This window comes from Leiobunum rupestre, chromosome 4, assembly GCF_980474605.1.
Source record: "Leiobunum rupestre chromosome 4, qqLeiRupe1.1.hap1, whole genome shotgun sequence".
Taxonomy (NCBI): Eukaryota; Metazoa; Arthropoda; class Arachnida; order Opiliones; family Sclerosomatidae; genus Leiobunum; species Leiobunum rupestre.
Genome location: NC_143387.1, coordinates 7,992,879 through 8,008,943, shown reverse-complemented (window position 1 = coordinate 8,008,943; position 16,065 = coordinate 7,992,879). Strand labels below are relative to the sequence as shown.

The window sequence follows — 16,065 nt, the reverse complement described above, 5'->3', positions numbered from 1 at the left end:
TCGATTGCGCCGCCGAAAATTTATACCGAAACTCGTCGGCGGCTTTTTATCCGTTATTTTGAAATATCGACTAAGACTATAGTAAGGTCCTTCTCAATAAAAACTGGACAATGATGGATCATCTCCACATAATCATTCTCCCTAAGTTTAAATAAGTAGAAAATTGGCGTAGTTATAAAAAATATGGTGAATTTGTAAACGTTTTTACGTCCATCTCACTTGACCAGTACAAAATAGATGCGCTTTAAAACGAATAGTGAGAACATGCAGGATTGTAGATTTATAAAGCCCTATCGTTAGAATTAAAGTGGCGGAGTGGTGAATAGAGCAGCCGGGTTCGATCCCAGCTTGTGCTGAAAACAAGAAATAGAGTTTGCAAGATCTCTCTCCAATGGTTAAAGGGGAACGGTTAAGCTTTAACCAGTTAGATAGCCCTATAGCCCATTAAAAACTAAAATTTATGGCGAAAACTGCATCAAAAAATATTGAGTGGTTAATTTTTAATAAAATAAAGAAATTTGGGGAAATCGAAAGGCGCGCGTCCGCCGCGACACCTGGTGAGAAGTCGGTGAGACAGAAAAACAACGTAAAAGCGCGAGCTTCTGAAGACGCAAAAAATATGTTTTGCACGCGCGGCGAGTTCCAGTTATAAGAGACCTAAGCCTAAGTTGCGCGATTTTAAACGTTAGGATAGTTCGCAAATCGCTCATACGGGGTTAGGGGCGCTGGCGGCAGCCCCTAAGATGACGGAGAAAATTCAAACCCAAACACCTGGCGTTATTTTTCATTTCAACTTTTTGGGCCAAAAGCTATTTTTTCAAGACAAAAAAAGGTACGTGTTAGTATATTGCACGTCTTGTTAACCTTTTGATACGGAAATAAGGCCATATTTGGAAAAGCTTGGCCGTTCCCCTTTAAAGTGGTTTTGCACTCTAGTTATTCATTTTCACTTTTCTAAAAAACCTTCCTGATGTTAATGGTAATAGGGAGTTCATTATAACCCGGTCATGTAGATTAATGGCACTTTATATAGCTAGCTGACTTAGGCCTAAGGTGGTGCATTGGGAATTATCATAGTTGACGCATTATAAAATGTTTCAAATTAGTCGTTCTTGTTTTCAAGCACTGGCTTAGCCTCTCTAACATTCGAGTAAACACGAGATAATACAAGGTGTTAACTAAAAAAACGATACAGAGCCAATTACTAAAATGTGTTTTATGTAAGAATTTGAAATTTGCAGGTTACATAGAGGGTGCAGGGGGACAAATGACAATGAAAATTTCAATGACCTTGAACCAGGTCTTCAAGGTTATTCAAATTTTATCTCGAGAACCATTAGGATAAGAAGAATGGTTCCAATTAGAAATGTGTTCTACGTTTAATTTTAAGTCTAAAAATATTTGACCCGATCTAATTTGGGCAATGGGAAGCTGAGAAATGTTAGACCAAAAACCATAAGGTCGTGTGTGGTATTCTAATAAAGACGCAGCATTTAAGGGCTTATTAATCGAAAACTACCAGATCTAATGGATCAAAATTGTCGTGACACTCTAAACCGAGTGGGGGAGTTAGAAATTTTTAACGTATGATGACCTTGAAACATTAGTTCAAGGTCATTCAAAATTTATCTTGAGAACCATTAGGATAAGGAGAACGGTTCCAATCTCGGTGGTCACACGAGCATAAGCATGCGTAGTAACCAATGGAGCTATTTTTGAACACTTCATCAAATAAGTCTAGAATTTAAGGGAGCTTGAAACATTACATTATCATTGTTATGTTTATTATTATTTGAAAGTTAATCTTCAGTTTTTTCATTATTTATTTATTTAAATTATTTGTAAATAATTCTTACGTTTATTAGTTGATTATTTATTTCAATTACTTATGTAGTTTCTTTTGTGTTTAAAACATTTAAACTAAAAAGTTAATAAAATACTTGGTACGTCTTAAATCAATTAATTAACGTTTATTTTTGAGTTTTATTGGTTTATTTACCTCGGGCATTTTTCGAATTGGAACAATTCTCCTAATCTTAATGGCTCTCGAAATAAATTTTGAATGACCTTGAACTAAGTTACAAATTTCTAACTCCCCCACTCAGTCACGGCAATTTTGATCCATTAGATTTGGTAGTTTTCGATTTATAAGCCCTTAAATGTCGTGTCTTTATTAGAATACCACACACGACCTTATGGTTTTTGGTCTAACATTTCTCCGCTTCCCATTGGCCAAATTAGATCGGGTCAAATATTTTTAGACTTAAAATTAAACGTAGAACACATTTCTAATTGGAACCATTCTTCTTATCCTAATGGTTCTCGAGATAAAATTTGAATGACCTTGAATTTTGATTGTCATTTGTCCCCCTGCACCCTCAAATTTAAAATTCTTAGATATTACACATTTTGAGTAATTGGCTCTGTATCGTTTTTTAGTTAACACCCTGTATTTCCATTTCAATGGGGCGGTTAATTATTTTATGCGGGTTTCGTAAGTCGAAATAAAGAGTGAATTTTTTCGAAATGTAGTTATATGATAAGATTCAAATTTAATAGGATCAAGATTTCTGGGTGGATCCGATTCAGGACAGAGCTTCTCCCTTAAATCTTTGGCGTTCAAAACGATTATTGCAATATGTTCTTCAAAACCTGCAGAATGTCAAGTATTCTCATTTTGTCAATTTAGTAAAATTTTCAAATTATTAGTTTAAGATGGTTATTGGTGTCTCAAATTACTCGATCACACCATTTTTCTCAAACACTAATTTGTCTAAATTAGATTTCAGCAAAAACGGAAAATGTTTCACAGGTCGTAAAAAAATTATAATTTTACCGGTAGGCGTCAGTCGAAATATTTCAATGAAAAGTGGTAGATCATTCTTATAATCGCTACCTGAGAGCAAAAGTCAAGTAAGTCGTGAAAGAATTTCAAAATAGGAATCCTAGAGTGTTTTTAAATTAAGGTGACTCAGTACAACATTTTCAATATATATTTTTATCAATTTTCATTATTAGATTATCATTGTTATTATGCAAGATTTCGAACTTAAAACTGGTTTTTCAGACTTGCTAGACTCTTGCTCCAAGGTAGCGCAATGTATAAATAGAGTAACTTTGGTCTTTTTTTCATTAATTTTCGAGGTCATGATTCTTCCTCTCAAATCTGGGCAAACATGTGTCCGACATATCTGTTCTTTGATGAAACCCCAGAGGGAAAAGTTGAGAGGTTTAAGGTTTGGGGATTTATGTACTCACAGAAGAGGCACATTCCTTGAAAACCATAGCTGAGCAAACTCATTGGTTAGAAATTCTGCACCATCACGATGTTAATGTGCTATTACACCGTCATGATGAAATCAAAGATGCCTGAAGTCGCCCAAAATATTTCGGCCAAGTGTTCTGCTAATTCGTTTAAAAAATATGCTAAACAAATGTCTATCAAGGCGATTAGGAAAATAAATAGGAACGTTAACACGCTTCCCGACCAAATCAGCCTAAGCGTTTAGCCTGAATTGTACTTGGTCGTGATGAGGGAATGCAAAAGTGTGGATTTGCATCATTCCACATATGGGAGTTTTGGCTATTGAACCATCCATTTCTTGAAAACGAACGTTCATCGAACACTAAGGTTAATTGCATAAATAGCCAATTTATTACTATTGAAATAAATAATTTATATATTATATTAAATTTTGGGAAACAGTTTCTCTAAAACCATGTATTTATAGGAAATTTAATTAGCTTACGTCATTTAACGTCAGCTGTTTTTCAACTCTTCCTGCTGCAATAATAGGATAAACCGTACATTCCATAGTTTAAAACTTGTGATTCATTAAATTATTGGGACCAACTAGTTCATAAAATCTGTTGTTAAAAATAGATTAGTACAACCTTTTTTTTCATGACTTCGAAAACTAATGAAAAAAAAAATTGTTTTCAATCTAGATAATTCTATTTATGAATTTTTCTGTATACTCTATAAATTTCTCATTGAAACCTTTTGTCCGACGCCTATCGGATAAAAAAATTATAACTGCATCAATTTGACACCTTTTGCTGAAATTAACAAATTAAAGAGTATACAATTTGGAAAAATTCAGAATTTAAGATGAAATAGGTTTTGAGCAAAATGACATGATCGCATGACGGTTAAGTAGGTCATAAGTTATTGGGTCTCTTAATTCTTTGGGTTCAAATGAGTCAAACATTTCCTATCGACATGGGTCCTTAAATGTTCAGTTTCAGAGTCTTAAGCCCACAAAACCCGAGCCCCAAAACAACGAAATATCCAGTAATATGAAGTTCGTTATTTAGCCTTGAACCAATTGTTTCGATTTATTATTCGTTTTTATGAAACAAAGCATTCATGGGACATTTTCGACTCATTTGGACCAAAATGCCATCTTTTATATTTTATTACCAACTAAAGATGTCGCTACTGATCATGATGTATTTTTCTAGTGTTTTATAATAACGGCATTCAGGTTTTTGGAATTTAATTTAATTGTAATTTTAAATGTTTTCAGATTAAATGGTATCGATTTTGATCGGATAATACCGATATCAAATCCAATTACGGTAACAATTCTGTTTTTTTGTTATATAATGTCCTTCCCATACTTCCTTTTTTGCACTGTCCTTTTTGGTCAGATTGGCCAAAAAAATGGGTAAAATTTATTACGCCGGAGGGTAATTCCATTTAAATGACAAGATAAAATGACCTTTAAATATCCATGAACGCTCACTGCATTTACTCCAAATCGACCTAATTAATTAAATAAAAAAATTGTTACCAAAGGTAACAATTAAAGGTTAGCGTGGCGAGGAATTAGGCTTAGGGATTTATAAAATTCAATTGAAATTAACAATAAAGGAAATAGAAAATGGCTCTTAAAATAAAGATAATCAGAAAGATAAATCTATGGAATTCAATTAGCTAGCTAACTTATTATCACATTTAAAAAAATATATTTTTAGGATTGCCAGATTTTATAAGTGGACAAAAGATATTGAAACGACTAAACTTCCCAAATCATTAAAAAAAACATTCATGACACAATATCAAATAATCAAATATATCGACAGATTATGACATTATAACACCACGATTTTAGCTACTTTGTAGATTGTTCATCGCTAGTTAAGGGCAGGATTTGACCCAAGCGTCCCTTTATTAACGCAGCCAATACTCGGGAACGCAGACTTATTTCGTACTAAAGAGACAAACAACCCTGTACGGAATGACCAGTTCAAAGGGGTCATTAAGCCATACAGGCGTTCGGGTTTGAGGAAGATGTGAAAAACGCCCCAATTATGTTCAACTCAAGCTACCCAATTAAAGGAGGTAAAACTTGGCGCACCGAATGAGAATCGTAAAACCCACAATAGACAAAAGCCTCTCGTGGTTTCTAAAGGCCCAATAAAAGGCCTCTAGCCTATAATTACGAAGTAGTTATATCTTAACTAAATTTTGTACCGAAAAGAAACATTTTATATAGAAATATTTCATATTTATTTCTACACGCGGCCAGCTATTATAACGGGTTAATCGTTTTGGCTTTCGTTAGCTTTTAAACGGCCCTTTATGGTGCCCCCATACGAGCGTCGCATTCCCTAACACGCAATCGAGAAGATTTTCAAACTAAGGGCATAACTCTAGCGGTTCTCTTGCCTTAAGGTTTAGGATTACATCGGAATTTTTTTTGGATTTTCCAAGAGAAAATTAAAGCCTGAAAACTCTAATCGGATCATTCATTTGGTTTCCCCGGGAAACGGGAAAGCGCACGGAGTTCGTTTTTAATACAATCTAAATGAAAATTTCTGGAATGCAGCTGATTGATGTCTATACGGCTCAAATTTCAAGCTATAAATTGGTTAATTCTTTGAAAATTATGCACGTTACAACGCCTTTCGAATCGAAAGACTTTCGTCTCTACAGCTGTTTAGACGATCAAATTGGAGGAAAAGTCTTGTTACCACACCAATCACTTGGATTTTCAATTTGGACATTATACCTAGTTGCATGGATTGCACTCTCACTTGTCACAGCCTTTGCTTTGAAACGACTAACAAGCCGAAGTCGAGGAGTAACTACATTGCAAATTTTATTGGATATTTTATTTTTTTACGCCTCGCATTCGCTGCAGAATGGTGAGTATCTCAAAAAGTATTCTAGGACATTTGTCGATTTACCTGTTTCAACATTTACAACAGTGAACTAAAGTTTATTTCATACAGCTCCCAAAGAATTGGAAAAGAAGATGTATTCGAGACTTCTGTTGTCGGGCTGGCTTTTCGGATCGGCCATTATATTAACAAAAACTTTTCAAGCGAACCTTAAAGGAGAATTAACAGTCAACAAAGTAGAGTATATTAACACGCTAGAAGAGGCACTCTTAAGTAAAGGAGTAGATGAATATCTCGAAGCGGTCAGCAACATGGGTGACCTTACGGTAGGATATTAAGGCCAATTCACTTAATTTAGATATCACTTGAAATGTTAATTTTGGTAATGGTCTATAAATAAAGTAGTTTTTCTATTATTATATTTAAGGGGATTAGAACAATGATCCTCCTTTATTATAACGAATTTTTACAAGTCAACTAAATATATGAGACGAAGCATACTTTTAAGTTGAACCTGAAATCACCACGAAAAAGCAAAAGGCGTTATCTACTTTGAATTAACTTTTAGTATACCGCATTTGAACTTAAAACGATATGAAGGCATCGAGTGCAAATATATTTTTTCTACTTGATTCTCTATTATGCAAATTGATATTGGAAATTAAAGAACCATCATTGGTTAAAGCCGACTCAGTCGTTGCTGAGAAAGTAGGTGAGGTGGCGGAGTGGTTAGCACTTTCGCCTCGCAGCAAGAGGAGCCGGGTTGGCCCCTACGCATCCTATTTATAAGTCCCTAGATTACTTGGGCCTAAGAAAAAAATGCTTTACTGTTTTTACCTAAAAATGATTCTAGCGATATTTATAGAGTAAATATATAAATTTTTTAGGGAAAAAAATATCTACCGAGTTTCAGAGAATTCCTGAAAAGAATACCTCCAGAAAAGTATAATAACGTCATTGCATTAGTAAAAAGGAAGACCGTGTTGTTAGCATTGAGTTCCAACTTCGCTTGGCTGCGCAAATACAGTAACGAGTGTCTAAATATTTACGAAGGACAGAAAGATTATTTCTCGCGGACGAGCCATCTCTTTCTTTCCGCAAATATTCCATTTGACGTCGTTGACAGAGCTCACTACCTGTAAGTCTTATAATTTATCTTATCGAAAACACTAAAGTTCCGCCATAGAGAATTAAACGGGCAATCATTTAAGGTAATCACATTTACAGTCTGTTTCGTTAGTTTTTATAACTAGAAGAATATAATAAATTGGCTCGAGTAATGTCTCCAATTAAAAGAAACAAATACCTTTGCAGGCTCAGGTCAGTGTTCAATGACAATTCATTTTCTGACAATCTGAGAAACGTACACAAAGTACAGACGCGGTATAACCTATCAATGGGCTCTTAAACATCTTCAAGATATTGCCAATAAGTATTATTTCCGAGAGCCAGGATCTGCAAGTTACTGTTTATACAATGCTTGTTGAAATAATGGCATTTTTTCACCTGTAAATAGAACGCCGTGTTTTTGCTAAGCCTTAATACGTATAAGGAAACACTTGTTGCGTACCGTACCGGTGAAAAGTTTCCATTATTTCAACACGCACTATAGAAACAGTACTATGCAGGTCCTGGCTCTCGGAAATATTACTTCTTGGCAATTTCGTTGAAGATGTTTTATTGAAGGGTCTATTAAACTTCGTGTAGATATTGACTTACAAGGTTAGTTATAAAACATGTTACGATAGGAAATAGGTTGAGAAAATCACAATAAACCGAAGTTCGCCATAAATAAATTTTTGTAAAACAACTTAATTTAGCAAATCTTCTTCCAGTATCAAGTGGATAACAGTACAGTGATAAGTGAATGCTTCTCTCTAAGAGATCATTTAACCTTTTCTAACAACGTATCGCTTACTGATACCCTGTTTTCGTAATCGAGAGTGAGGTTATTTGTATATTTTAAGACATAATTAGTTAGGTTTTCTATTATTCTTATTAATCTTCTAATGACTTGTAATAAGACGTTGCCGAGCCATAGCGTCAACCGTTTTACTCGATTTTTTATCCGTCAGCTTCGAGTGACTATTTTAATTCGTTTTTTTTATCTAAAGTAGCGTAGGTTATGAAAATATATTTAAAATATAGCCATACAAACTAGGAAGACCGTTCTTCGTTAGCTGAGTTGGTCGTATAATCATTGGCTAATCAATTATATGCCAGCCCAACAGGATAAGGTGGTTAAACTCTTTCTCTCTTATTGAATCAATCGCCACCGTTGGACGCTTCCGATAAAGATACAGAAAGGGAAAAACGATTAACCTACTTCCCTTATGGGTCAGGAAGGAGCTGGAAACTGGGCTTTGGCTTAGGCTAACGGTGGAGGTCCTCGTATTGTCGGCGCTCTGGTGGAGTTGATTTAAAGCTGTGTGGTGGTGTGTTTCAGTATGAGGCGTTTCCACCCATGCTTTCCTGCCTTTTGGGCTCACACCAGGATATACAGCTCCTGATGTGCGGGGGGCTCTGGGTCGCAGTGTGCCCGTAGTCCGCCTTCTTGGTTACTTTTCTTCCCAGCGTTGAATCCCGTCCTTTAGTGAGTGGTCGGTGGTGCTACTGCAATAATCCTTACTCCCATTGCTGTGCGCGAAGTAGTGATTTCATAGCTGTGACTTTCGGAGGTTTGTATGGCTAGTGTAAGTGATTCGACTGTCAGCTGAAGGGTTTTCTCGCTGATCATGGCGGTTGGCATTAGGATGTGAGTACTGTTGATATAGGATTATATCCAGGTGCACCATTATATAAATATTGGATAAAACCATCTTCTACCCCCTCCCCGTTTCCAAAAATTAAGAAAATATGGCTCTTAGCTTTACATGATACGGACAAGCAAAGTTTTAGCGCTCTAAGAAAATGGCTGTGGGTGTCTTTGGCGAGATAGACAGTCAATTATTCTTCCTAAAATATATTTCAGATTATAAATAGGAAGTAATATAATTATTTTACTGTCTACTAATGTTTGATAAATCATTTTCCTAAAACATGAATAACGAGTTACATTCTCATTCGCCTATTTAATCAAACAACAAGGTAAGCTAGATAATTGAGTTAACATTTTCTATATTTCTTTCGAGCCTAAGTGGTTGAGAAACACCTGACCCAACATTCGCCTCGCTAGAAAAGCAATAGCAGACGAAAATATAGCAGGGTCTATTTGGAATAGAGCTTCTTTTTCACGTTATAATCCTATTCTAAAAATATAATTGTCTCGTAAAATATTTAGTTTTCCAAAAAAATAAAATAGATTTTAATTAAACAATTTTATTACGTTAAGTGTCACGCGCTTCGTGGAAACAATGCAGGGAAGACCAAGCGACCTTATGGACGAATTTAATGACAGACACGACCAAATTTACCCTCAGATGATGTCTCCGTCCACAATCACACTCGACGTTCTGACGCCGGCCTTTCAATTCTGGATCTCAGGAATCGCGTTTTCTATCGGAGGAATTTGTTTCGAATTCATAGGGCTCAAATATTACAACATGATGACTGTAAGAAGGAGAAATAGAGCTATGGTCATTCTATTTCAAGCCAAAAACGAATCGTTTTATGGGTCTATTTATTTGAACTAAATGCGTTGTACAAGTTAAGAAATTTTATTTATTGATATTTGTGATGAGCCCATGTAAAACAATATTAACTAAAAAAGTTTCAAAAATCTAATACAAATAATGTCTTACAAGGTGTTTTAACGGTCGGCCACTAAAAAAATCTACTTTGTTGTAATTTTTCACAACTTGATATTAAATTAGCTTCGAATTAAACATGATATAATTCTGTTGATTTTCTTACGAAAATTACTTGCGTTCAACTGGAAGCATGACACATCGAGTTTGAATTCCGATCTGTTTGGATCAAATCTGAATGAAGTATTGGGAACCAATATAATACTATTTGAATTAATATTTTATCAAAGTTGAATTGGAACTGCCCAGTTTTAAAATCAAATGCATGATTTATAAATGTTTCTGTTATCCAACCAAATTCGAATATTTAAAAGCTTAGAAACTTCATTATTTTCAAAAGATTAAGATAAAAACCACTTTATTTAGGCAATAAATATTTTAATTAAAATAAATATACAATTTAAATTACGACCAGTTTTGCACTTGAAATCAGATACGTTATCATTCAGGTCTGGTCTGGGGAATACAAAACATGTACAGAAATAAGCAATAAAAAAACAAACAAATTGTTACGTGTCAGTTATACAAATTTTTATTTAAAGCATATTTCAGGTATTATGTAGACGGAACCGTTATCTCTGTTAAGACATAATTTAGTTTTATGTTTTTTAAATATTTTTAAAGATTCACAAATATTTAGATTTAAAGTTATAAAATTGGGGTCTACGACAATCCGTCGGAAACTTTTCGGTTGGGCGATAACTTGGTGTAGTCAATTCGTTAGACTAATATTTGCGGGACATGCCAATTGGTCGTACGATAATTTGGAGCATGCGTCAATTAGGTGTGCCCGACAATTTGCTAAACGATTATACGGTGCGCACGACAATTGGGTGTGCGCGACAATTTGTGGAACGATAATACGGTGCAGACGACAATTTGGTAAACGATAATACGGTGCAGACGACAACTTGGTAAACGATAATACGGTGCAGACGACAATTGGGTGTGCGCGACAATTTGTGGAACGATAATACGGTGCAGACGACAATTAGGTAAACGATAATACGGTGCAGACGACAATTGGGTGTGCGCGATAATTTGGTGAACGATAATACAGTGTATACGACAATTAGGTGAATGATTATAGGGTGCATGCGATAATACGGTGCAGACGACAATTGGGTGTGCGCGACAATTAGGAGAACGATTTAGGGTAAAAAAAATCGGGTGAATGCGTATACAATGAACGTTTCAATGGAACCCTAGTTTACAGCTTCCTACATATATGTCCCACAAAACTAGTCATCGTCACCACATTACAGGCCCCTTCAAAAGCCCATGACGTTGCCCAAAATGGTGTGCACTAATACTAGTGGTTAATTGTAATTTCAGTTAATGATTTCGAACCTATTTAAACTGACACAATAGCTATAACGCGGTTATTTTGGTTTAAATATAATTCGGATGTCATTCGAAAGCATGACTGCCAAATTAAAGGGCCCTACCAGTGTTTAAAAAATTCACCCAGAAAAGCAGGTAGCAGACGACGTGTCGTGGCTTTCCCTATGTCCGCAACTCACCCGGGAAACTGAAGAAATTCAAACGCCGCGCCGGTGTGGGGACCTTTAACTTACACGTTTCATTTATTTTTAAAAGAAAAAATCATTTTGGGATAAAAATAAAGCTCTAATCTTTCGACTGCGTAGAGGGAGCACACAAATAAAATAAGTTCACTTTTTAAAAGCTCTTTTTTTGTGCAATTATGTTCTTGCCTCTTGTTTTTTAAAATACGTTTCTATATATAACACCAAAGTGCTAGAAAACGGTTTTTATACACTTATTGCTGTACAGAGTAGGTTAGACTTTGCGATGGCAGATTTCTTCTTTTCCGAACAGGGAAAAAGAAAGCTAGTGTTTGAAGGCTTAGGTTACGTCTGGGAATGCGATTGTGGTAATAAAACTTACTGGCGGTGTGATCAGCGAGAAATTTGTCGGGCAAGAGCGAATTCGACAATAAATCCGCAGCCTGGAGCTGAAATTATATATATATATATATATATATATATATATATATATATATATATATATATATATATATATATATATATATATATATATATATATATATATATATATAAAATTCCAGTCTAATGAACATAACGATATTAATATATATATATATATATATATATATATATTAATATCGTTATGTTCATTAGACTGGAATTTTATATTTCGTCCAGATTGACATTTAAAAACCATATTACAAGAACATGTTTTTTTATAAATTCCATAGGTATAAATAAGGAAATATTTCCACTGTTACTGAACACGTCACAGAAATTTTTAATGAATGGGATAGCATTATTTTTTTATTTTCGATAGTTAACGATAAACGAGTATCCTGATTAATTTTATTGCTATTAATAGTTCTATCCATCTAATCTATTCTAGCCGTTTTCCCTGAAAACAAACTATTACAAAACCTGCATGAAACATAATGGAGTTCAATTGTTGACCATTCCATAAATTAATTAACTTATAAAATGGTTTACTACTGAAAAATATAACAAAACTTAATTTAATTTCAAGCTTACATTTCATTGTTAAAAATGATGATCCAGTAATATTATCTACATTTCTTGGATTAATTAAATTCTAATCAGTATTTGCATTACCAAATCGATGTCTAGTTGGGCATTTTTGACCGTTAGATAATTATTTACAGTGATTATTGAGGTTACACTGTCATTATTGCCATTCTGATTATTCACACTGACTTGGAAGCCTGCGGATGTTGTATTAGGAAGAATAGTTTTAGGTTATTCTTCCTATATTTTTCAAAGTTTGGCTTCAAAGAAGCATATTTTTACAAACCACGCTTTCCGCAATGTTGCTATGGAACATATGCTGAGTTTTCGTGGTTTTTCCTGACTATCACCAAATGTTTATTTTTAAATTCATGAAAAAGACGATTTTAAACTTAAACGTTTTTATAATAACCTTCATTCTTTTCCATATAAAATTAAATTATATAGCTTTGTTAAATAATATTTTTGGATTGTCTGACTTGTGAAAGCCCTTTACCCTGGCTTTGATTGCTCTCACAAACGTCTTTGGTACTGAAGATCTGTTTCGTTTTGCAGTTACTCACAAAATTGTGCTCTAATTTTTGATTGTCGAGGAGAAATAAGTGTTTTTCTACCTAAGAATTTTTCATATGTTTATGAAAACGCTACTGATAAGGGCGTAAGCTCTTACCATTTCTTACCATGTATTTTAATGAATATAACTATTGCGCTACCCTTTCCTTTTAATTAGGTGTAGCCAAAACCAACACCAATATACTATAATTGCACTTGTCATTAACGATCTCGTATTTCAATTCTCGATACTTTGCGAGAATTTTTTGCAGCGGCTTTGCATATAAACCTAAGACTATTAATTGTTATTTTCCAATTCAGTTTTGAATATGTGGAGGGGTTAGCACTTTCGCCTCGCAGCAAAATGTACCGGGTTCGACTCCAGCTTGTAGCACTCGGTGAAAACTCGGAACCTCTCCTGCATTAAGTTTCCAAGTTTTCCCAATGGTCAAAGTGGTTTTCACTCGAGTTCTTCGGTTTCCCTTCCCATAAAATCTCGTAGAGGTTAACGGTTATAGATTGTGTAGGTAGCTGTTGGCTCTAAAAAAGCCGCTCGATGATTTGGGCCTAAGGTTGTTCCCCGGGTATTAGCCTAGCTGATTATTATATGTTCGTCACATTTTTATTGTATAATTTACTTAGTGAAAAGTTGCTAATTCTTTTCGCTCGGCGTTTGTTGAACTATATTTTATTTTTTTTAAATCTTTCACTCGACATCGGCATTTTCTCATGAAAGATCATGGTAGTCTCTCCCATTTCCCAAATAGGATTCGCTAGCAACGCTTAGAACTATCGCTCCAACTGTGCTATGCTGCTTCGCAAAAGTCTTCAAATCGGTGATGCATAAAAATTGGTTAAAACCAAGTTTTACTGACATGACTGTCAGCACGGCTTTTTAAAATCACGATCAGATAAAAGCAACCAAGTATCCTTTGTCAGTTTCGTCGTGCCACAGTCACGACTCGCGGTCAAGAAACGTAATATCAATCGATCTCTCAAAGGCTTTTCACGGGGTTTGTCACCCTTTAATACTTCCCAAATTGAGACTATGTATTTGTCTACAAAGCTTAATTCTTTGTAGTTTCAGGATTACCTTGATAGATAATCAAATTTCATAAAATGCAATGGCTGCCTTAGCAACGTTTATACATATTATAATAATCTGCAACAAAAATAAAATAATAATAAGAATACATTTTAAAATTTTTATGTTAAATGTGTAGGGAAGAAAATAAATATAAATATGGATACCTTTGTGGGCAAAATTGGATCAAAGATTTGGTGTTAAAAATTGGAGGAGCAGTGGACTGTGATTTGAAAGGCGGAATGACGTCATTCTGTGTTCACAGGAATATTTTTTAATACTTTAAATGAATTTGACATATTAATCAACAATAAAACTAATATATGTCCCTTTAAGGCTGCACATTTAACGAGCTCTAAACTGTTTTTTCAGTTCGAAGAACGGTTTTAGTTATAATTGAACTTATATTTGACATCTACGCAAACGATTTACCGGACGTACTAAAACACTTCACCGACGACAACAAAATATACCACAACATCAGCAACAATACTAATTGCCAAAAACTACAAAGCGACTTCGATCGCGTTCCAGCCTGGTGTACTATCAATAATGTAGTCATCGACGAAACTAAAAGTCAAAAGATCACCTTCACACGAAAAACCACCTATATAAATTTAAAATAAATGGCGAAGCGGTGCCCCACACCAACTTTGTATTATCAGGGACGAGAGCAATTTGCAAATGTTGTCGGTTGATGTAAGAAAGCTGTTGGGGATCTTAAGGCCAAGGAGCTTAGCTCGGTTAACATTTCAAAACGCTTTACTTCAGCTTAGTATGATGAAAGCTTCTTTTTGGTTTGCTTTCATTTAGAGGCCGCGTAAAGTATTAATTACCTTAAATCGAGAACGTGCGAAATAAATTCCTTGAACTCGTTCACACTCGATTCCTAAAAAATTAGCCTTATGACCACGTACTTATGCTAGGACTCGATAGAAATGTTTTACTTAAAAACACTTTTTGTAAGGTAAACAATTCAAATTTAACAAAGTAATCTCAATTTTCACGTTTCCTCTACAGAAATGAGGCAAAAGATTTTATTTTCTTAGAATATATAAAATAGCACAATATTTCTATAAAATCAAAAAAAACTTGGTTATTTATTAAACTTAAATATTGTGCACTTTTTTGGGTATATATTTTCTTTGTTTATTGTGCTTTGTATTTTGAATATCCTTCAAAGTATGTCTATACTGTTGATATGCACATTTAAGATGTCTTTTCATTCAATTCAAATTAAAGAAATAATTTAATGCAACTTACAATGAGTCCTTAAATATATTTATTACAATTGTAATAATACAACGACTGGACTTTTAATGTCCTTTGAAGGATAATTTATTGGGAACACTGAAAGGGTTTATATTTGCATTGTGAGATATAATATTGAGATAATTTTTGCGGAAAAAGTAGGTAATAGTTAATGGAGATCTGAAAAAACTAACTGTATTTCATTGACTAAAATCAAGTAAAACGTAAAAATTATCAATGAAAGTCATATTTTGTTTTCTCTAAAATCAGTGATCAGGACTGGTGTACAGCATTTTTACTCATGGAAATCGTATGTTAAATTATAATTTAACATGATTTTGATACGTTTATTATGACGCAAGAGCTATATTCATGCTCGCTTGATTCAGAATATAAATCAGCTCAAAGTGGTATCGTATCAAATTTTAACTTTTTCCATTTCACTCGTAATATTAAATATTACTTAATTTATGTGTGCTAGTATACTTTTAATAAAAGCCCTTGTGTAAAATCTGGTTACTAGGATAACGTTTTCACTACGCCATTTCAAATGAAAGAGGAACATTCCGCTATTGAGATTAAATATTTATTATTTAAAAATAGCTAGTTTAAGAGATAGCTACATGTAGTTTGAGAGATCGCTAGTTCCATCTTGGCCAAAGATTAGAATGAATGAAAACACCTAAATTTAAAAGAAAAATCCCTCAAGTAAACTGAAAAATACCTAAAATTTAAACTCATTCTCGCAGTTCAATTAATTATCAGATTT

General features: G+C 34.2%; 1 protein-coding gene across 2 annotated transcripts; it reads left to right on the top strand.

Annotated features, from left to right (window-relative positions):
• The first annotated feature begins 5,849 nt into the window (after positions 1 to 5,849).
• Positions 5,850 to 6,533, top strand: LOC149945984 (uncharacterized). Of its 2 annotated transcripts, none has more exons than XM_090173923.1 (2): positions 5,850 to 6,153; positions 6,241 to 6,533. In XM_090173923.1, exons 1-2 carry the CDS (start codon positions 5,895 to 5,897, stop codon positions 6,465 to 6,467), a joined length of 486 nt encoding a protein of 161 aa, XP_090030049.1. In that variant the 5' UTR covers positions 5,850 to 5,894; the 3' UTR covers positions 6,468 to 6,533. The 2 variants fall into 2 exon arrangements, with proteins under 2 accessions (XP_090030049.1, XP_090030050.1); XM_090173924.1 differs by having other exon boundaries at positions 5,850 to 6,169.
• The last annotated feature ends 9,532 nt before the right edge of the window (positions 6,534 to 16,065 follow it).

Excerpts from the sequence above, each read along its gene's own strand:
- LOC149945984 (XM_090173923.1), top strand. The coding sequence starts at position 5,895 with ATGCACGTTACAACGCCTTTCGAATCGAAAGACTTTCGTCTCTACAGC. Across the intron at positions 6,154-6,240 it reads CTCGCATTCGCTGCAGAATG|CTCCCAAAGAATTGGAAAAG; the intron begins GTGAGTATCTCA and ends TATTTCATACAG.